The following is a 22,363-nucleotide window of genomic DNA, read 5'->3' as shown; positions in this document are numbered from 1 at the left end:
ATTATCAGTTATAAATGGCAAAAACACCATCTGGTTTTCAAAATTGGTTAAATCCATGTAGCAAGGGGGGAAGTGTTGGAACTTGTAGTTGGCGAGGAGTTCTAGTCCATGAAGCAGAAAATGACGAGCTTTACTATGAGAAAGCCAGAGTAGTCATAACTTGTACTTAGCGGCTGCGGGAATTTGATACGTTCTTCACATGTTCCATATGTTAAATCGCTTGGCGAGATCTTCAGTGTGAAGGAGCTGGGGGTGGGAGAGGCATGTGGCTAGTGCATAGAGAAGCAAAAGCTTCATCCTACATCCTGAGCTCTGATTCTTGCCAGGTAGACCTGGCACTAAAGGTGCCCCAGGCCTTAGTTTCTTTACCTGGGAAATGGGATATGCAAGCTCTTTCACCTTATGGCACAAATGGCATTTGTGTGGCAATTTCTAAAGCTATTTGCATTTCTCTAGCGAGGTAAGGCATACAGCATTAGCATTTCCTACAGAAATGTCCCGTGTTGTTCTTTGCCAACTGGAAATTTGAGTAGGTGTTCATTTGATGTGCCAAGAGAATGAAGGGGGATGAAAACACTCCACATCTCCCAATGTCCCCATACAGTGTTCCAAGTGTGGGAGGATTAGGGCCTGGCTAGATTCTCTTGGAGATTCAGCCTCATGAGGAATGCTTTTCCTTAGGCATATTCTACAATTCTGGCATTTTTTTTTTTTTTAGTGATTCTGGGTTGTTGGTGTGTTTTCATCTTATGTTAAAAATGCAGCTATCCTTTGCTTATTATTCATGCATTGTAATATAAAAAATTTATTCATTCACTTAATAGATATTTATTGAGGTGCAGTGGTTAATTGCATAGACTCCCTGCAACTTACAGACTGTGATCTTAGGGCAATTGCTTAATCTTTCTAACCATGTTTAAAAAATATAAAGTGGGAGATAATAATAGTATGTACCTTGGGGATTGTTCCAAGGATTAAATGAGATTCTGCATGTAAAATGCTTAACAAGAACTCAATAAACGATTACCATGTGCCAGGCCTTGTATTGGGGTTCCTGGCATATAGGATCTAACATTATAGTTTACATATCATTTTCTACATACATACCATCTCAATTTTCTTTCTTTCTTTCTTTCTTTCTTTCTTTCTTTCTTTCTTTCTTTCTTCCTTCTTTTTTTTGACAGACCCTCAAGCTGTCCCCCTGGGTAGAGTGCTGTGGCATCACAGCTCACAGTAACCTCCAACTCCTGGGCTCAAGCGAGTCTTCTGCCTCAGCCTCCCAAGTAGCTGGGACCACAGGCGCTCGCTACAACTACCGGCTGTTTTTTTTTTCTTCTTTGGTTGCAGCCGTCATTGTTGTTGGGTAGGCTGGGGCTAGATTCAAACCTGCCACCTTAGGTATATGTGGCTGGCTCCTTAGCCACTTGAGCCACAGACACCGAGCCCTTTCTTTTTTTGAGACAGACTCTCACTCTGTCACCCAGGCCAGAGTGCCATGGCATTAGCTTAGCTCACAGCAACCACAAACTCCTGTGCTCAAGTGGTCCTCCTGCCTCAGCCTCCCAGTAGCTGGGACTACAGGCCCCCACCAAAATGCCTATATATATATATATATTTTTTTTTTTTTGAGACAGAGCCTCAAGCTGTCCCCCTGGGCAGAGTGCCGTGGCATTACAGCTCACAGCAACCTCCAACTCCTGGGCTCAAGGGAGTCTCTTGCCTCCGCCTCCCAAGTAGCTGGGACCACAGGCGCCCGCCACAACTCCCGGCTATTTTTTGGTTGCAGCCGTCATTGTTGTTTGGTGGGTTCGGGCTGCGGATTCGAACCCGCCACCTTAGGTGTACGTGGCTGGCGCCTTAGCCGGTTGAGCTATAGGAGCCAAGCCATTATTTATTTATTTATTTATTTTAATTTTTAGTAGAGATGGTGGCTTGCTCTTGTTGAAGCTGGTGGCCTCAGGTTTTTTTTTTAATTCTGATTTTGGTGTAACTCTGCTTTGCAGTCAGTCTGATCCAGGTATTGTCACTTCCAGAGGTGATAAGAATAGATAGGACTTTGCAAAGTGGTCATTATCCTACTGACCACATGGTGATGGCTTCCTGCTCTTGCCCGGTTGGAGCTTTCCCCACGTCTGGAGGACTGCCTGCAATTCATGCATCAGGGCTTGTAATTACAGAGCAGAATATCCAGGGCTGTGAAGACAGGGCAGTCTCGAAATTAGTTTATGCATAATGGATAATAGGAGGCTGTTTTTAAGTGTAACTCATTTGGTACGTTGGCAGATCTTGACTTCCTTTTTGATATGTATTATTTATTTATTTATTTTTTAGCAAGATGAGGACAGAGGGCCAGGGAAGTCATTTGGTGCGGCTCTTTCAGACTGTAGCTTACACTTAGCAATTTACATTCAGTAATCTCTTGGTCATTTAGCCACAGATAATTTGTCATGGTTTGTTTTAGCTGTTGTGATATTGATATTTATTATGCAAATTGTATTTCCTACATCTTATTGTTCTGCATTCTATGAATACTTAAATTATTATAAACCTTAACACTTAATATGGCTCGTCCTTCAATTTGATGCTTGAGCAACAGAGGGTCAGAGCGCACACGATCTTCGAGAGGAGAAGAAAATAAGTAATTAAAAAGCAGACAAACAAGAGAGCCAGCTGCCTGGTTGAAAAGAAGGTAAAGAGAATTTTGAGGAGGGAGAGCAGTCGCTTCAGTAGGAGAGCATCTTCCAGAGACGCAGAAAGCTCACAGCACCTGTTGGACCCCAGTCTCCTTAGGAGGGACTGGGGGTGCATAGGAGGAGTGAGTGTGTGTGACTCGTGAAGGAGGAACCTAGAAGGGTCTAACTTCGCATCATTCCTGGTCTTTCCCCCCACCCTTCACCCCAAGCCTTAACCAGATATTTTGTTGTGTAGGTGCAATCTAAATATATAATATTACATACAGGTTACACGTACATTAAATGCTCAGACACATATATATTTACTAAAAGCCAGAAGGAGACCCTCAACAAGCTGGGGAGCCTGGACATAGCCTCCTCAGTCTACCTTTCCCGAGATTCTGCCGCAAAGATGCCGACTCGGAAATCTCAGAACCCGACTCTACGGCTCCTTTTTCCCAACTATCCCCAAGTCTACCGCTAGGTTGTTGAGCGGGCTCTCCCGCTCCGCCGGACGTGCAAAGCACGCATGCACTTCTCCCAGATTGTTTTGTCAATCCGGGGACCTGCATTCTCACTCTCCACTCCCGCACAGCCCGGGTTTCCCAAAGATCTATTCCTTCGGTGCAGGGTGAGTGACGGAAATTTGCAACGTTTGCTTTCCAGGCCAGAGGCACTCGGTGTACCCGGCAGAGGACCCTCCTAGGCAGATTTTTCTAGCCGTGGGTCTCATATAGCGATCGCTACAAACATTCCTAATAAAGGTGTACAGGAAGGTAGACCCGCCCGCTGCAGCCCAAGTCCACACACGCCAAGCGCGCTGGAGAACACTTTTCCTTGATCCGGGGGAAGAGAAAACGAATTTTAACATAAACATATTTGCATACGCCCCTCCCCTTGGCCCCGCCCCTAGGTGGCGCGGGCGCGCCGCCGAACGCCAGCGCCAGGGGGGCGGGGTGGGGGAGGGGGGAGAGTCCTCCGAGAGCCGGGTTGGGCTCGCAGCTCTGGGATTGGTCTGTCCTGACCCCGCCTCCAGCGCATGTCATTAGCATCTCATTAGCTGTCCGCTCGGGCTCCGGAGGCAGCCACAGCCGCCAGTCTGAGGCAGGTGCCCGAAATGGCGAGTGCTGTGCTGCCGAGCGGATCCCAGTGTGCGGCGGCAGCGGCAGTGGCGGCGGCGGCGGCGCCTCCCGGGCTCCGGCTCCGGCTTCTGCTGTTGCTCCTTTCGGCCGCGGCACTGATCCCCACAGGTAGGTGTGGGCACTGGCCGGTTGACCCCTAATCTCCCAAGGCACCCCAGTAGCCGTAGCCTGGGGGGGGAAACGTTTCCATGACAACCTCCTCCCCACTTCCTAAATCCGAAGCTGAGGGTGTGTGGCGAGAAAACTCAGGGCTGAGATGGAGGAGGCTGAGGAGATCTGTGATCCCCTTCTCCCCTGCCCGGCTGGGTGTGAATGAGAGCTCTCAGGGATGGCTGCACCCACACCTTTTCTCCCTGGCTTGGCGCGGGGTGCAGAGTGGAGTGAGAATGGGGAGTCTGGGGGCCAGAGAGTATGGGGAAAGGGGATGGACCGAAAGCACCTTCAAACCTTCCGGACCCTTCTGAACTCGCTGTTGTCCCCGTAACTTGCAGGTCCTTCTGTCTCCCAGGGCTGCCCATTCGCCCCCACCTCTCCAGCGAATTCCCCAATTCTCCATCCCCCTAAGGCTCCCCTATGGCTGACTACCAGCCGCCTCCGGCGTGGTTCCTCACCAGTCCCCAGGACATCCCCAGACTTGTCTCATCTCCCCTGCCCCGCTCCCTGAGCTCTGCCTTTCTCCTCTGTCCCCGAACTGCACGCCTCTCGTGCTTTCCTCCCGCGGCACGCATCCCCTCCGCCCCCTCAGCTAGGCTGCGGGTCTTCTTGGACAGGCTCCAGGCTGGAAAAGTTCCCCGGCCCCGGCCTCGCGGAGGAGGGGGGGCAGTCGCTGTCGCCGCCTCTGCGGGAAGGCGCCGGGAGCCCGCAGCCCGCCCGCCTCACGGCGTCCTCCGCTACGAGTGGGGACGCAGGATTTCCCGGCTGCCTTCCTTTCGGCGGCCCGAGGGTGGTGGAGGGGGCGTTCGCGGCCTCTGCGGCCACGCGGGCACCCTGCGGCCCTCCAGGCGCCCCCTGTATGGACAACCGTTTTGGGAATTTGCCCAGGGGCGGCTCTGCACGCCCGGCGCCTTCCCTGAAGACGCCGAGCACTCGGCAGGAGCACTATGTGTGGCTGCCCGTGTGCCGGGCGCGTTGGCGCGGTCGGGAAAGAAGAGGGCAGTGTTTGCTTTTGCTAACAAAAGGGAGCCGGAGCTCTTCCCCGGCGGAGAGGCTGGCCGTGCTGCACCCTGCCTCCCTTCCCGCCACCTCGCCGCGTTCAGCTGGGCGGCCTTCCCGCGTCCCTGGCCGCTCGCTGCAGACTCTGGGCGGGCGCCGGGACCGAGTGGCACGGGGCCGCGGGGGGCGGGCGGCGCTGCTGGAGGGGATGCAGCAGGGCTCTGCGCCTGGAAAGCCCCTCCTTGCAGCTCCGGAGCTGCAGGACCCGGCAGCAACAAGTGGTGGAGGACGCGAGAGCTCAGCCCCCACCTGCGGAGCCCCCGGCCTGGGCGGGCGCAGCCGTGGGGCCACCGTGCGCTCCGGGGGCGCTTCTCCGCTTGGGCTGTGCCTTTTGTTTACACGCTAGAGGACACAGTTATGTAAACACCGCAGGAGACACGCTGTAGGAAATGGGGGATATCTGAGGGTGCTTGCTAGCTTGGAATTGGGGGGGATTCCTGGCTGGCCGTTTCCCCCTAAAACAGGCTTGTGAAGGATCTCGGTTTGGGGAACCTACTGGGGCCGTGTAGGGGTGGGTGTCTGGCAGCAGCTTCAATTCCAGCACTGAGGATTTTTTCTTCCATGCCACTGTCTGTCTCCGGATGTTGTTTATGTGTTTTTCCTCTGTGAATTCTTAATTTATGAGTTACGAGATAATTGGGTTCAGCCAATGCCGGTGTGGTTACAACTTCATTTCAGGTGATGCCTCTGACTGGATGGGTTCAATAAAATGCTCCTGAAAGAGATCCCTGGAGCTGCTGCATTGTAAAAAGCGCCAGTGTCAGTTAAACGTGAGCGTGAGTAAAGGCTCAGAAACTGGCGCATAATAGAAGCAACAATAGACTTGTACAGGCTGCAAAAAGGGGGGGGGGGAACGCGCTGGTCGGGGATATTGCCTTTCCACTGAAAATGGGAGCCTTGCAATGCCGCTTGGCAGCAGAGTAGGATTAGATTATGCTTAACCTGCCTAGCTCGCTCTTTGAAGACGTGGGGTAGTAGCAACAGTCCTATATTTGTAACTATCTGATGGTGGGAAGTTGCCTTCCCTGCGAGGGATGTATGCTGACTTAGAAAGGAGCGGTCTGGAACTCAACCGTGCCTGTCAAAGCTACATGAAAATTCTGTTGCCAGTTACCATGGAAGCAGCTTCTTGCTCTTGTGTACATCCCTGTTTGTAGGATGGTTATCAGATTGTGTTCAAATTAGAAAGTAATTGGGTTTGATTTGTAGAGAGGGGGTGAGATGACTTTCTTAAAACGTTTTAAATAATAGTGATTTAATAATATTATTATTATTTTGTGGTAAGTTTTAGAGGACATCTTAGACCAGCCCTGGGTCCCAGACGCCAGGGGCTAATTTCAGGTGTGTGCCAAAGGACTTTTCTTCCTAGGTCCTCTTAGTTTAAGCTTTTTCGGAGGCCTCCAGGCCCCACTCCCAGGATTAAAGAAACCTGTTGGTGCTTCTAACTTCATCAGGCACGTTTCATTTACATTCACCCTGGAAGGCGAACTAGGGCCATTGTTCAGTAGGTTCTGGTTCTGTTTTCCCCCTGCAACTGAGGCTATCCATCCCCAGGAAAAAAAATCTACTTTCATCTCTCCCGTGGTTTTTGGACGAAATGCTTGTTAATGAAATGCAGCAAAAATGGGATTGCCTAAGCTCACTGCACAGTGTTAATCACGCCTGTTACGTTTCAGGTGCATGCATGCTGCTGTTTTCCATCCCGAGTGAACCAGTGGTGGATCACCCCCCTCTTACTTTTTTCAGGATTAGAGAAGATGGCTGATGGACCGGGGGTTTGTGGTGGTGGTGATGGGAAGCCGGGGGCTGAGTTTGGCTTGCCTCGGCCTGTTGGGGCTTGCACACCCTGGATGGAGACTTTACAAAAGTGCCGCCCTGCTATTGTTGTCATTCCCTGCATCAAATTGAATAGCCGCAGGAGGCACTTGCACTAGTCTGTGATAGATTTGATAAAATATCCCTCATTAATGCCACTTTATATTTACAGTGTGTCACTGGAGACGCACAAGGCTTCATTTAGTGACTTGTGTGACGAGACAAGCTTGCATTATTTGCCTGGGACATTTTGGAGGAACAAGAGACCCATTGAGCAATCTTTTGAAATGAACAAATACGAAAAAGGGGGGAATAAAAGAGCAGGCAGTTCCCTGGAACAAAGAGCTTTATTCATATGGATGTTGTACATGCTTTATCCAGTTTTCCCCAATGGCCCTTCTGGTAAAGGGGAGTGGGACAGGGAAGACGCCAACAGGCAGGACACTTTCCCTTCCTCTCTTACTTCCTGACTTCATATTTCTTATCGGATCTGGTTCCCGGCTCACTGCCTGCTCATCTCTCTCCACTCCCTCTAAAATCCCAGAAGGTAACAGCTTTCTGGGTCTCGAGAGAAATTTTGAAACCTTTTCTCCCAGCTCTGAATTTCAACAGAAGAAAGCGCTAGCTACCTGTTGAGATTGATGTCGTTGGAGGATATATTGGTTGAAGGAAAAGAGATGTCACCTTTCTCTGACATGTGTCAAGAAGTGGTTGATAGTGAATGTCAGATTGGTAAGATGTCTTATAATTATAACATTAGTTGTACTATTTATTTTTAAAGAAATTCTGTGAAAACTAACATCCAAAAATTTGATTATTATTAATGGTGCTCTTGGAGTTCTTAGTGACTTTCCCTACACCCAATACATTTTAGCCTCAAACAGAAGTGAATTTTTGTTACTCCTTGGCCTATATTGCTACATGATTTTTTTTTTTTTTTTTAGGCTTTAAAAATGGATAAGATTGCTTTGACTATAAACTGTCTCATTCTCTTTGGGTTTCTCTGTGTGACATTTTAATGTCTAATTGGCCACTTAGAATTTCTATTTTAAAACTGGATGTGTGTGTGTGTTTGTGTGTATGTGTGTATGTATGTGTATGTTTTTAACAAAAGGCCTATTTCAATGTGGGGAATCTTTTTGAATTGAACTAAACTAATCAGTACTATGATTTGAATGGAAATTTACCAACATAGGAAGAAAATTCATAGGAATAAATGCAAAAGAGTCAAATGCTGTGTATTTTTTCTTGGGAAGAATAGTGCTGACCATTATGCTGGGCATTTTTAACTGAAAATCCAGCCCAGAAAGGAGAAATCACAGCGACATCTGTTGCAGAATTGAAAATTTGCTGCTTTGAGTCGGAAGCAATTAGTCCCGTGTAAGCACCTAATGGTATCAGTGTGTGTTTGCGTATGTACGTACTGATACAAATATGCATATATACATACTTAGATATACATATATATGAACATTATACAAAAACTTGCCCACATATAATATTCAGATTGAAAAGTATTTAATAGAACATGTAACCTTTTAGCACTAAACCTCTTTTTCAAAAAAAATTTAATGCCTTTTGAGAAATTAGAGATTCATATAATTATGGAATTTTTGAAAGGGGAAAGATATTGGAAATAATCTGATGAAATCCTATTATTTTGAAGTGAGGCAGCTGAAGGCCAGGGAAGAAAGCACCTTGCTCTGCAGTTGGACTGAGGCTAAGTTAGCTACAGATCCTGGATTGGGACAGATCCCTTGATGTCCAGCCAGTGGACCTTCTGTTCCATCTCCTGGCAGGGATGCCTAGTCAGAGATACGGATCATGGGTAGACGCTATCTTGGCTACAAATATTTTGTATTTTGAAGGCAACAGGATTAATTTGTTGCTCCAGGTAATAAACCCATGGATCAGAGGAGTGACCTCTGGGAAGAAATGACCAGTTCTTGGGAACATTGTCTTTGGTGTTGACAAATGATTCTGAAATCTCTGGACGTTATTTGGCAGCCACAATGGGAATATTGTCCAAAACACCTTCCTGGGGAGAACTCGACTCAGGATTTGTGTTGCTGTAATAAGTCAGATATAAGGAAACTAGATTTCAGAAGACTCAGGTTTAGATTTTTAAGACTTTTTTTTTTTTTTTTTTTACCTCTTCAAGGTTTAGTATTAACAGCAAAACTGGTTCCGCATAACATAGAAGAAAAGGAATTGTTCTTAAGTCAAGATCAAGAACATAGCTTGGTTTTCTTCCCGAGCGCTTGTCCCTTTGCTTTAAGCAGAAAAAAACTGAGGATTAAAAAAAAAAAAGAATTTACTTTTGCGAGATGAATTTTTTTTTTTTTTTGACATGGAGCAGATTCTCTTTCATTTTCCATTTTGATCATGAACATTTTCAAATACATACAAAAGTGGAAAGAATGCCGTATTTAATCCTGTGTGCCAATCTCCCAGGTTCAATAATTATCCACCCCTGGTCAATCTGCCCCCTGTGTGCTTCCTTCTTTTCCAAGATCATTTTAACTAAATCCTGGCCATCCTGTCATTTCTTCTGTAATTACTTTAGAAGCAGTTTCCGAGACACAGCCCTTCTTTGCCCCCTTCGGTCACAGTGCCATTATCTGAATGTACAAAGCAGTGTTCTCAACTGGATGGCCAGAAGTTTTGCCCTACCTGGCTTTACCCGTAGAATGGAGGCTTGTTGCAATGGGTAAAAGCATAAGCCAGGGCGCTATTACTGCCTTCTCTGAGGTCCTTCTCCTGTGGTTTGATTTATTTTGAGCAAGGTTTTGTTTGGATCCGATGAGTTTTATTGTTGTGTAAATACAGTTGTGTAAATATGCAGTCATTGTAGCTAATCCTTCAACTGTGGTGTGCTATGGAAAGCACCCTTGGCGGGATTGGACGTTTCTAGTTGTTCCCATAATGAATACCCTGTGTCCGAGGACTTCTGTAGGGAAGCCTTATTTTAGTTTGATGGCTGCGAGATACTCCGTTCATATATTTATCTTTAAAGCCTCTATGATATAAATGCCTTTGCATTTCACAAATGTGTTGCTTAAAAGAAAAATGTTTTTCCCCCTTTCTGACTGGCTAAGTGCTAATTTCAGCCTGTTTTCTGTAACCAAAGGGATCACAAAATGCCTTCTTTGGCTTGGGAAACCATACCACAAGCTGTAAGTATTGGGTCTTATTTTTGTGGGTTGAGGGTGGAGGGTGGTGGGGAGAGAAAAGGTTACTTAACTACCTTGGCTTCTCAGTAGTTGCCCCATTGATTTTAAAATACGAGTTTTTAATTTTAGCTAGACTGTTGGAACGCTGCAGTGTTAATTTCTAAACTTCTTTGGTTTTTCTGAAAATAGGTTGGCTCCATTTTCCAAGGTTCGTGAAATGTGAGCGTTTTTCTTTTTTTAAGGGGCTCTTTCTCAAATGTTTTATTTAATGTGGATATAAATCTGAAGCATTACATTTTTTGGTTTCCAGCCAAACAGGTAATTCCCTATCAGATGATTTTGAGGGGTCTGAGTGACTCTGGACAGGTGAAAACCTGGCACGGGGCCTCTCCTCTTCTCTGACCTTCACAGAAGGACAGGCATGTACAACATTTGGGGGCTTGGGGAGCACCCCCAAACCGGAATAACAAGCCTTTGTTTGGAAACCATCAATGAAGGAAGGAACCCACTGGAATGTTTGTAATTACAAGTGGCACCTCCTTGTTTAAATTTCAGAAGCCACAGTTTCTTTTTCAGAGATTTAAATTGCAGGCTCTAGCCAGCAGCTGCTGTTGTGGTTAATGGGCAGTTTCTCTTTGAAGGTCTTCCAGTGCCTGTTTCTCTAAAGCTTTGGTGCAGTTGGCCTTGAACTAGGGTTAGAAAAAAGGGAGATGTAAGTATTTATATACAGGCACAGCCCAAATGATGTGTGGCCTTTATTATTACTTAAAAGAGAACGTGGCATGAAGGTCGAGAGAAATCAAGTATTAAGCAAACCCGTCATAACTGACAGGTGTCTTGAATGAGGTGATTATGTTAATCGCGTTAAGGTGGGGCAAACTTTTTCTGTTAATAGATATTTTACTGGAATAGCGTCATTTGACCCAACATTTTTGATTGAGATATTTCAGAAATGTTAAATAGGCTTGAAATGAAAGTGCTGTGATATATATATTTCACAGTGCTACTGTGAAAGTGCTACTCAGTGTTTGGAGTTGATATTCCAGTGACACAGACTCTTAAAAATGCCTAGAGTCAGTATCCTGCTCTTGGCAGACTTCCTTGGGAAGGTAGGCGCTTTAATTTTTCTTTAGCTGTCCAGTGCTGGACGGTGGTGTCAAGTTAGAATTAAGTTATGTGGTCCCTGGAGTGGGCGGGGAAGAATCTGCCTGAAAATTGAGGGTTCACCAGCCCCCTGTCTCCTATTGTCTGTGCCATACCTTCGCTTGGCTGGGATGAACCCAGAAGTTAATGTTTAAAAAATTGAACCTTTCATCTTTCTGCCCTAGGTATTAACTTTTTTTCCACGTCTCCGTTATTCTGAATGATAGCACTGGCGTCCTGGTCTCCAAGGCCTCTCTACATTTGGAATCTCTTCCCCCTTCTTAGCTTCCAGTCTTGGACTGAAAGAAGATAGGGCAGGTTGTTGTGTCTCCCTGCCACTCTCTGGAAACTTCTGTGTCCTACCCAAACTCTGGTTTTTACTAGCAGAAGCTCCCTAGCCCCTTCCCTCACCCCAGCCTCTGCTAGTCAGACCTCAGATCTACCTGCCCGGCTCTAATTCTTTTCAGGATAGGATCGTGACACTTCCCTTTCAGAAACCTAACCTCAGGTTCTTGTTGCATCAAATTCAAACTCTACACTGTTTTGTCTTTAGGCTGTTCCTCCACTGCCCTCTCCCTTCCTCTCTAATTCCCCTCATTTCTTATTACTTTTTAGCCCAATCCTGATGGGACTGGAAGACTGATGATTCTCCAGTGAAACTGAGGAAGGAAGTGGTTTCCCCGATCAGCCTTCAGCCAATGCATAAAGCTACTCTCTTACCTGCTTTTTTCCCTTAACTGTGTCTCTTGGTTGATAGGTGTAGGATGGCTCCTTTCTCCTTGCCTACCTCGAGAATAAACACCTTTCCTTTTAACTAACATGTACTTAATGTCAAATATACCTCAATCCAGGCATTTTTTTGGTTTTTGGCTTTATAGGTATATACACGAATATGTTTTGTTTTTTTTTTTTTGCTAAGGCCAAATGTGTTGATATCACATGATTTTAATGGGAATTTTAAACTTTAGAATGTTGAAAACCTTTCGTGCCTCCGTGGTAGTTTGTATTGGATTACAGGTATTTACGACAGCATGAGAATGGTGATCATTGACTTAACAAATTACAAGCTGGCGAAGTAACACTCTCAGACAAGAGGTGAAGTCCTTTAGAAGTAGGAAGACGTTTTAAGGGTCACGGTCAAAGGAGCCGCTGACTTGGGATGAATGAGATCGGCCCTTCTGAAGTTGATCCAAGAGATCCCACCTTAGAGGAGTATTTGGTGCTCCTGCCTTGTGTGTACGGCTACTGGAGGAAAAAAAAAACCTACATGGAAAAATGGAAGGGAAGCACTCTAAAGCCCAGGCCTTTATTAGCTTAGTGTTTTAAGCAGGTCCGATTTGGGAAGTGGTCTTGCCCAACTAAATGCATTCATTGCCCGCATTGGGGCAATCTATGAAGTTAGTCGCATTTGGGGAGATAACACAGAGGGTGAATTATCACTGGCTGAAAGAACAAAAAATGAAATCTTTGTTTTGCAGTCTAATTGCTAAACTTGGTATCTTGAGGATCTTTTCAGAGCCTTTATCTGGTAGTAATATCTGCCAGAGTTCTTCATTTCTTTTTTTTTTTTTTTCTTGCCTGGCATCCTTCCCTTTCAGAGTGTAGTTCTTGCTCGTCGAAAAAGGTTGTGCAGCATGATAATACAGAGATATAAAAATTTGATTATCTCGGAGTATTTTGGGACAGTCTTGGGAAATAGGCCGTATGTCAAAACGCAGTATGCATTTGGCTTTTTGCTGAAAACACGCATGCCTGTGATAAACCAGCAAGTCATCAGCTTGACTCCCTCTTCTGAATAAAACAGGGAACATTACTTCATTTCTCTTGCAGAAACCCTTATTTAAACAATGAAAACTTCAAAGATAGGGAGGGGGAAAAAAAGTTAATTTCGTACTAAATTACTGCTCAAATGGTTTTATCTCTTAAAAGGTTCGAGTAGAGATTAGCTTAAATAACACGGAATTTCACTTTTCCCTGTGTTATCTCTTGTGAGTCTGCCAGAATGTGAAGAGGCCTCTGTCTCCTCTGCTTTGGATTTTGTTAGTAATCACGTGAACGTTAGCTGCTGTTCATTTTCTTTCCCTAAAGCAAAGCTCCCCATTCCTTGGCCAGGTTGGCAAGCAGAATACCCCGTTGAGGTTATCCAACCTCATAGGATGGCAAACAGAATATAAGATTATTTATATGAATATGCTTCAGTAGGAAGTGTTTTACCGCATCTATTTATGTGTTTATCTCTGTCTATCCGACAGTCACTTTTATTAAAGCAGCCACTGCCTGGTGGCGGGGGGTTATGTCTCTGGCTACAACGACTACTAATCACATTTGTAAATTCCTCACATGTTAGGGAATACTGAAAGAAAAAAAAAAAGTGCTTAATTGTCTCTAAGGTGAAACTCAAGAACACAGTGGCAGTAATATCCCACCTGGAGTTGAATGTTTTTTTGAAAGTGAATGAAATCATCTCGTAACCTTGGAGAAAGGGAATGATTTTCATCTCTAATTGCTGGGTCTTTTAACACAGGGCTTCAGTATTTGACTCCGCTTTCTCTGTTTTCTATACCACGTTTAAGAAAGACATGGAGTTTCTACAGCCAGCCATCAGACATTTGGGAGAAAAATGAGCATGTAAAAATGATTTGAAAACTGAACATCTCCTTTTACGCTAGGCACGGTTAGGTACATCTGTGGCTTCCAGAAGGTTTTAGTCTATTTTTTTTCCTTAAAAATTTCAAGACTATCAGAAAGTTGAAAGCAGAGTGTAATGAATACTTGGATTTATCCAGAGCCATCCATGGTTAACGTTTTGTCTGTTTGCTTTGTCTCTGTCTCTAAATAATGTATACACACATGCTCATGTCTTTTTATTTTTTCCTTAGCCGTGTGAAAGCAAGTTGTATCATGATACTTTACCCTTGAATACTTCGGCATGTAGCTCCTAAGAATAAGGACATTTTCCATGCACACTCAGTGCCATTATTAGATTACTATTTAACACTGATTCATTAATACATAATATCTAGTCCATGTTCAAATTTCCCCAGTTATCCCATTAATATTCTTTATGGGATATAGGAACTTACTTTATGGGATATAGGAACCTACTTTATGTAGGTTCCTTTGTCCTCCTGGAGTGATCGCACACTGGTTTTAATTTTCACATCTCTAGTTTCTTTTAATCTAGAACTTTTACCCTGTTCTCTACCTCTTTTTCTTTCTTTCTTTTTTTTTTTTCTTTCAGTTTTTGGCCAGAGCTGGGTTTGAACCCACTACCTCCGGCATCTGGGGCTGGCATCCTACTCCTTTGAGCCACAGGCACCGCCCCTACCTCTTTTTTTTTTTAAGGGGTTTCATTCATGGCATTGACATTCAGATGTGTCCAGACCTGCGTTGTGCAGATCCATCATTTCCTCATAGTTCAGATTAAACATCTTTGGCAAAAACCTGGCGTGGCCGACATTGCCACCTTCTTGTCGCATCACACTGGGAGACAGGATATCAGTTGGTCCTGTTCCTGATTTGATCCCTTGGTTACTTAAGGATGTGCATTTAGTTACTTAGTTTAGGTAGCTTGACAGATTTTTTCCTTTTTTGTCCTTTTGTAATTAATAAGTAATCTGTGATATTTTGAAACTGAAGATCCTGGTCTTTAACAGCAGTCAACTCAGTCGTGTTAGCAGCATTGATAAACCTTGTCTGAATCAAATATTATACCAGTACTTATAAAATTGTGACTTTCTGATTCTCTGATTCCTCTATATTGGGGAGAGGCATTCCTGCATAAAAACGAGCTTGCCTCCTCCTTTCCTCACAGTGGGCTCATAGATATAAAAAATAAAAATTCAGTGTGATATATTTCACGACTATCAAAATTGGCCAGTGGGAATCTCTTCAGACCGTATCTTTCCAATATGGCCTCATTAATTTTTAAGCACTTTCTTATTTTATGTCACAATGAGATAGCTCAGCTTACCTTGTATTTTCCCTGCCCCAGACCTGGAATGTGCTATTTTGTCAAGGAGTCCTTTTTCTCTTTAGTGGGAGAATGGCATACCAAAGAGTTGTGCACGTTGCTGACAACTTGCCATTGTTTCTAGACTTTTTCAGTGGTGACGACTAGGACATAGAGATAGAGATTTAGAAATAAATATAGATAGGTATAGTTGACCTTGAACAACAGAGGTGTGAACTGGGCAGAGGTTTTTATCCTGATTCTATCATACCCAAGGCAGCAAGAGCAATTCCTCCTCTTTCTCCTGTTCTCAGCCTTCTCCTCTTGAAGACCTTTTTGATGATCCACTTCCACTTAATGAATAGGAAATATATTTTCCCTTCCTTATGATATTCTTAATAACATTTTCTCTTCTCTAACTTTATTATAAGAATACAGTATGTCATACATAAAATATACAAAATATGCATTAATTAACTGTTTAGGTTATTGATGAGGCATCTAGACCATAGTAGGCCATTAGTTGTTGAATTTGGGGAGAATCAAAATTGTATGTGGATTTTTGATGTGGCCCAAGGGTAGGTAGGTGCTCAAACACCCATGTTTCTCAGGAGTCAGCCGTGTATATATGTGTGTGTGTTTTCATTTAAATCATTAATTCATACCGACACCTTCTATTCGAGTCTAACATCTCCCTGTTCTTTCTCTCCAGTGTCTATCTCCCATTTCTTATGTTTATTTACCTTTTCTTGTGATAAAAACCCTGGTTCCCATCCACATCAATGTCTTAGAGTTGGCACAAAGTGCAGTAGAATCTCCATAATTGACCACCTCCCTACACTGACCACCTCCTTAAGTTGACCTGATTTTCATAGACAGAACATGTACCACATGGACATATCAGTATAGTAGGCCGAGTCCTTTATGTTGGCCACCTCCATAGGTCGACCAGTTTGTGACAGTCCCTTGGGTGGTCAACTTAACAGAGGTTCTACTGTAGTTTTAGAATTATTCCATCAAAACCATTGTAGAACACATTTACCGAGTAAAGCTCAAGATTTTTTGCCATTCTTTTTGTCTTTAAACCAGATTCCACTGCAGATGGACACGTGTACTGTGTTCATAAGTTCCCGAATTAGTTCCTTTTGTTTGTGTGTTATTAATTCAATATAGAGTTAGAATTATCTGTTTCTGTTTATATTCAAAAGCTTTCCCTATCTCTGTTAATTCATATTTTGAACATGGAAATCATTATCATGGCTAAAAAAACCATCACCATATAAAGACATCTCACTCCAGGTCCTATACTTTCTGTCTCATTCCCATCTACCTTCCTGTAGTTGCCAATTTCATTCCTTTTTTTTTTTTTTAATATATATATATATATACACTTCTCTTTTCCTTTTGGAAAAATAGTGGGCAGTTTTCTAATTTTTACATTTACACAGCCCGTGTCAGCATCATCCTGTATCAGTTCTCTTTATTTGACTAGTCCTGTGATCTCACGTTTTTTGGCGATGATTTCCATTTGGTGGTGTTTTACTGTGGGTATCTTGAACTTTTCCCCCTACTATGTTCACTTCTCTTCCATTTCTTTCTTCTAAGGTCCTAGGTTTACTTGGGTGGTGGGAAGAATTCTGCATTCTTTTTTTTTTTTCTCTTTTAATTCACCAAAGAGACTTGTTAGAGAACAAGGAGTGTTTCTTTCCGTATAACACCAGGTGTGTCTCTGGTGTTTAGTAACCACGCCTCCAGCCCCATTTCTGCCCTATAGACCATGTAACTTAGTGCACAACTCTGATACCTTTTGCATCTAAACTTTGCACCGTGTCCTAACACTGTCTATTGGACATCGTAATCCAGACGTTCCACTGTTAGTCTCATTCGTATTAAATGAGAGAATCACAGCTAAGTGCCTTCGCTTCTAATCTCATTTAATCGTTACTATCAGCCTGTAAGTAGTTAACACTCCTGCTTCATTTTCATGTGAGGAAGCCAAGAGGGCATAACAGGTCCCTTTTGCAAGAGCTACCCATAGAAAACAGCATCTGAACCAGGTCTGTCTTCAAAACCAATACTTTTAAATACTAAACTGTATTCTCCTAAAATTCTTCAGATGTCTGAAAGTGAACTTAACATCTGTTCTCCGTACAACTCCCTCTATCTGTGTTTCTTGTCCTGCTGAAGGCTGCCGCCATCTCCCCCAGTTGAATAAGCCTGGAGTCGAGTCTTCCCTCCTTTGTTAACCATTTCTCCCTCTATTAGCTACAAGTCCTGCTTGTCTTCATTTCACACATGAGGGAAATAGACTCAAACCGGGATAATAGCCCCTTAATTGGTCCATTTACATCTAGCATCCTTCTTTGTGATGCCTCCTTAGTACTGCTTCTAGATGGATCTTTCTAAAACACACGTTAGGTGTTACTTTCTTGCTTAAAAACCTTCATACGTTTTCTTGGCACTGTAAAGTTGAAGCTGACTCTCTTTCGGTATGGCCTGTTCTGTCCTTCCTCTCCTGGCTTCTGTCTTCCTTAAGCTCATTTTGGGCAACTCTCCATATCACGTCCTAGACACACCACGCCTGTCTGCTTTTATATGCCACCTCCTTTGCCTGAATCCCCCTTATCTAGGTCTGTATGGCTGGTTGCCACATCTATTTCAAGATCCACGTAAGCATCTCTGCTGCAGGGAAGCTTCCAGACTGCTCAGCCTGCTGAAGTCCCTTTTCCTTTTTTTCCTCTACTTCCCTAAGGGCTATTCCTGACTCGCCTCCTTCCTTCCTGTCACACAGCCTTCCCTGAATAGCCCAATCTCTATATTTCTGCAGCTCATTTCCACAGAAATGTCCCATCCTGCATTCCGTATCTGTGTGTTTAAATCCTAGGCAAACATAAAGGTCCAGTGTTTTTCTTCCCCAAGTCTTATATCATTTCCCAGCCTGAATATGTTTTCCTTTCAACTTCCATTACAATTTCTCTAACCATCCATGACATTCATCATTTTTCACCTTATTATATGTTGGTGTGTGTCCATGGACCCATGCCTTCCAGCTCCTCTGTGGGAGACATGGTTCCTTAGTCATCTTTGTACCCTTCCAGCATACAGCACAAGGCCCTGCACATAATATGTACTCAATAAACATTTGTTGAAGCAATTAATGAATTGGAAATTAGGTATCCATTGCCCATTAAATTATTTCTAACCCTTTCGGCATACACATGAATGGGGAACGTGATGATATTAATTCAGTCTTGAAGACCGGTATAGAAATGAATCACCGCAAGGTTTTTCATTCACTCATCATTTTCATGTTATATAATTTGATTTCTTTTAAATATATTCTATCCTTGTTGGCTATGAGTGCTGGTAGTTGGGATATGGAATTTGCCACAGGCCATCGTGTTTATGAATTTAATTTAGTGGTGTTTTATCAGCTTTTAGGGCTGTAATTCTTGGGAGGTGTTGTTTGTTCTTTCATAATGAATGAAGAACCATCAGCGTGGCTGACTCTTATATCCTGAAGAACTGGCTTCTAGAATGTTTGTTCATGCTTACTTGTTGAGCAGTCCTTGGAGAGATTAAGATTTGCAGGCCAGGTAAGAGATTCTCTTTCCATTTATTGAATCACTTCGCAATCCTGGGATAGTTGGACTTTGAGTCATGGCTCAGCCCCCACCGTCACTTTAGAGTTGAAGCAACAAACCAAGAAACTTATCTCTGAGGCCATCTGCTCCTCTTCACCTCAGCTTTCATGAAAGTCTTGTCTTAAAACTGAGATATATTCTCAGTCACAGCATGGTGAGCATAGGGAAATTTAAACCTCAGGGTAACAGTTTTCCTTGTACAGTAATAAAGATGTATGTTGAGTCAGTGGCTACAGGATCAAAAAATAGATCACAGGAATCGGATCAAACCCAAGAAATGGCTTGTTGCTGTGTTTTGAAAAATGAGCTGGGTAAGGCGACAAGTTTTGTGGAGATGCGTCCATGAGGTGCGTGACTCTGTACAGTTGGTGTGAAATAAGACTGTGGCAAAATTAAGCCTGTAAAGTTAATTGCCTCCTACTGGTCTAGTTTTAAGCAGGAAGGCGGTTTCCTTTTGGTCTTCCCTAGAAGAGGGGAGAGATCTCCCGTGGAGGCAGAGAGCGTGTGTGTTTGCTAACATTACCTTTTAATTTAGTAGAAGTTTGGCGTTTGTTCTTTGCCGTGAATATAGAGGTGGCACCACTCTAACTGGAGTTTATTGCTGTAATATTTTTAAAGTGCATTTGTAACACCGATCTGTCTGTGACCTTGTGAAGGCGTTTTTTGGGGAGGAGGGGGGCAAGCCCTTTTTCTCACTGTCTCCAGCGGTGCCTACTCAATAACTCTGACTTCCTGACAGTATTGGGAGGGGAGGAGGGCCTATCATAACTTGTTTTTTATGGCTTGTGTCTAAAGTGTTCTCTTCATAGTCACATCCATCTATTTAGTCTCCCCTTTTCCCTGCCCCAGGCGTGCATCCAGCCTCGGCTGTGTTGGGTACTTTAAATGCTTTGAATTATGGAGAATCGTAGTATTTTATCGATGCTTCCCTCGTAGCTAGATAGCGCTGTATTGTCTTAGGTTACCCAGCTTGCATTTTTAGGCATCGTTAGTGGATTCTGGCAATTAGTTGAGGTTTTGTGAGGAATAACAGATCTCCGTTGATTTCTGCTCTGTGCCTACTCATTTTTCGGGCATCCAGTTTTTTCAACTTCTGCCTTTTTGACAAACCATTTAGGTCGGGAGCATTAAGCCCTTTCTTTCCACCATCATTCTCAGCAGATGCATCTTTTTCAGCGTGACCTCCTGTCAGATAAATAATGATTTGATGGCAAGAGTCAAGCAAAATTATATCTTTGAAATACACATTTTTGGTCAGGGTGCTAATGTGGAGTATGTGATTGGTATTATCCAAGAAGGAGAAAAGATTAGTTAATCAATTTCTTCTAGAATTAGGCAGCTAGTGAGTGCTTCAAGCGTCCTATTTAAAAACCATTGCACCTAGGTCCTCTTGGCAGAATTGCTTATTTCATTATTCTGGTCATTTGCATGAAAACAAGTTGATCGTTCTTTAAATAATCACCTGTTCAGTTTTCTTTTTCTCCGGAATTCTTATTCTTCAAGCACCGTTCCGTTCAGTCAGGAGCATGAATCAGATCTGGAAAGTTAGAATTTCAGAGTAAGGTATGAGTGGAATTTTTCTTCACCTTTTTTTTAACCAAAAATGATCTCTCATTTTCCTATTAATTTACCTACGATTACATCTCTTTATCCTTGTTTCATAAAGCGAGTGCACACAGAGTTATGTTTTAATAGAATATTTTTTAAAGTTTTAGGATGTTGTAAAATGAGGCCATCACCTTCAAGGTTTTGACCTGAACTTTTCATGAACTAAGGGTGCAAGAAAAGGATAGATTTAAAAAAAAGAAAAAAAGATGAATATATAATGTACTTTTAATGGAATAACTGATCAAAGTTAAATTCATTTTATAACATTTATCTGCTGCTAGTTCCCAAAGCACTCTACCATTTCAACAAGAGAAGCTCTCTTTGGGGAAAAAAAATGTTTCTCTTTTTAACAAAAAGCTTTGAAAATGACTGGCCTAAGCAGAATGTTTCCTTCAAGTTCAAAACAGGGCTAGGAAGAAGGAAGCCCAGTTTATTGGAAGAACAACACATCAGGGTCAAAGCCATCGGTGGTAACAAAGAATGCTTATTTGCCTGGCCTTCCCCTCTTCTCCTTCTCTTTGGGGTCCTGGAAGGTGTGGCTGTGGGGCAGCAGAGAACTGCGTAAGGAGCTGAGATTCCCAATCGCTGGCATCTCTACCTTCCCAACAGAATGATATAAAGGAGGGAGCTAGCCTGGACTTCGGACTGTAGAAGGCTTTCCATTTAACCTAAGTCTGGAAAACAGAAAGAGGTGAGAAAGAAGGATGTTCCAGGTTGAAGAAAACAACACGAATAAGGCCACAGGTTGCAAAGTTACAATGACCAGAGGGAGAGATGGTATTAGCATCAGATAGCTTGGGGACAGGTGGTTTAAAAAAAAAAAAAAATGCCGGGAGGTCATTGGAAACTATTAAAAAATTTTTTTTTCTTTTTTTTGAGGCAGAGTCTTACTATGTCACCCTCGGTTGAGTGCCGTGGCATCACACCTCACAGCAACCTCAAACTCTTAGGTTTAAGCGATTCTCTTGCCTTTGCTTCTCAAGTAGCTGAGACTATAGATGCCCACCACAACGCCAGGCTATTTTTTTTTTGTTGTAGTTGTCATTGTTGTTTGGCAGGTCCGGGCCGGGTTTGAACCCTGCCCCGGTGTATGTGGCCAGTGCCCTAGCCCCTGAGCTACAGGTGCCAAGCCTTTTAAAACATTTTTGAACAGGGCGGTAACATCAGATTGGGTCTGTGGAAATATGAATCTTGCAGTGATTTGAAACTGAGAGATTGGATTATAAAGGGAGAGATTGTTTAGTGGTATCATAGTTCAAATAGGATGAAAACTTGAACCAAGATGGTGAGGAGGAGTACAGGTTGAATTGACTGGATGTGGTGACTGACTGGAGAATAGGGATTGAGGAAAAAATAAAGAATAAAAATGAGGCTGGGCATGGTGGGTTAGTCTGTAATGCCAACAGTTTGGAAGGCCAAGGTGGGAAGATCACTTGAGGCCAGGAGTTTGAGCCCAGCCAGAACAACATAGTGTGACCTTGTCTGTATTAAAAAACCCCAAACTTAGCTGAGTCTGGAGGCACATGCCTGTAGTCTCAGCTACTCAAGAGGCTGAGGCAGGAAGACTGCTCAAGCCTAGGAACTCGAGGATGCAGTAAGTTATGATTGTGCCACTGTACTTCAACCTGGGTAACAGAGTGAGGCCTTGTCTTAAAAATAATAATAATAAACAAAACCAAGAAAGACAGTAAAAAATGAAGGTGTGCTTTGATCTCAGACTTGAGTGACTAAGCGCTATTTCATTTAACAGAAATAAAATTTTAATAATAGGGAAACAACGAACTTGGTTTGGGATATGTTATACTGGAGCTATTGGAACATTCAGGGAGAAATGTTTAGAAAGCAGTTTGAAATGTCGTGTTTAGCAGAGAAATTCAGAGTAGAGATATTAGGTGCTGGAGACAGGGCAGTACTGATCTTGAAGGGGTGGTACAAAGAGGCAGAACCTTAAGGAGGGTGTGTTGGGGACAGAATGAGGAACACTGGTAAGTAAGCACCAGGA

At 43.5% G+C, this 22,363-nt stretch overlaps 1 protein-coding gene across 1 annotated transcript in view; it reads left to right on the top strand.

Annotated features, from left to right (window-relative positions):
* The first annotated feature begins 3,770 nt into the window (after window positions 1-3,770).
* CADM1 (cell adhesion molecule 1) overlaps window positions 3,771-22,363 on the top strand; it is a 338,357-nt gene continuing 319,764 nt past the window's right edge. The window contains 1 exon segment of the mRNA XM_023516068.1: window positions 3,771-3,922. Coding sequence (XP_023371836.1) covers window positions 3,790-3,922 — 133 coding nt within the window. The 5' untranslated portion in view covers window positions 3,771-3,789.

Source organism: Otolemur garnettii, unplaced genomic scaffold (assembly GCF_000181295.1).
Source record: "Otolemur garnettii isolate 467f Iridium unplaced genomic scaffold, OtoGar3 scaffold00086, whole genome shotgun sequence".
NCBI classification, from domain to species: Eukaryota; Metazoa; Chordata; class Mammalia; order Primates; family Galagidae; genus Otolemur; species Otolemur garnettii.
This window is presented reverse-complemented; position numbering and strand designations above follow the sequence as displayed.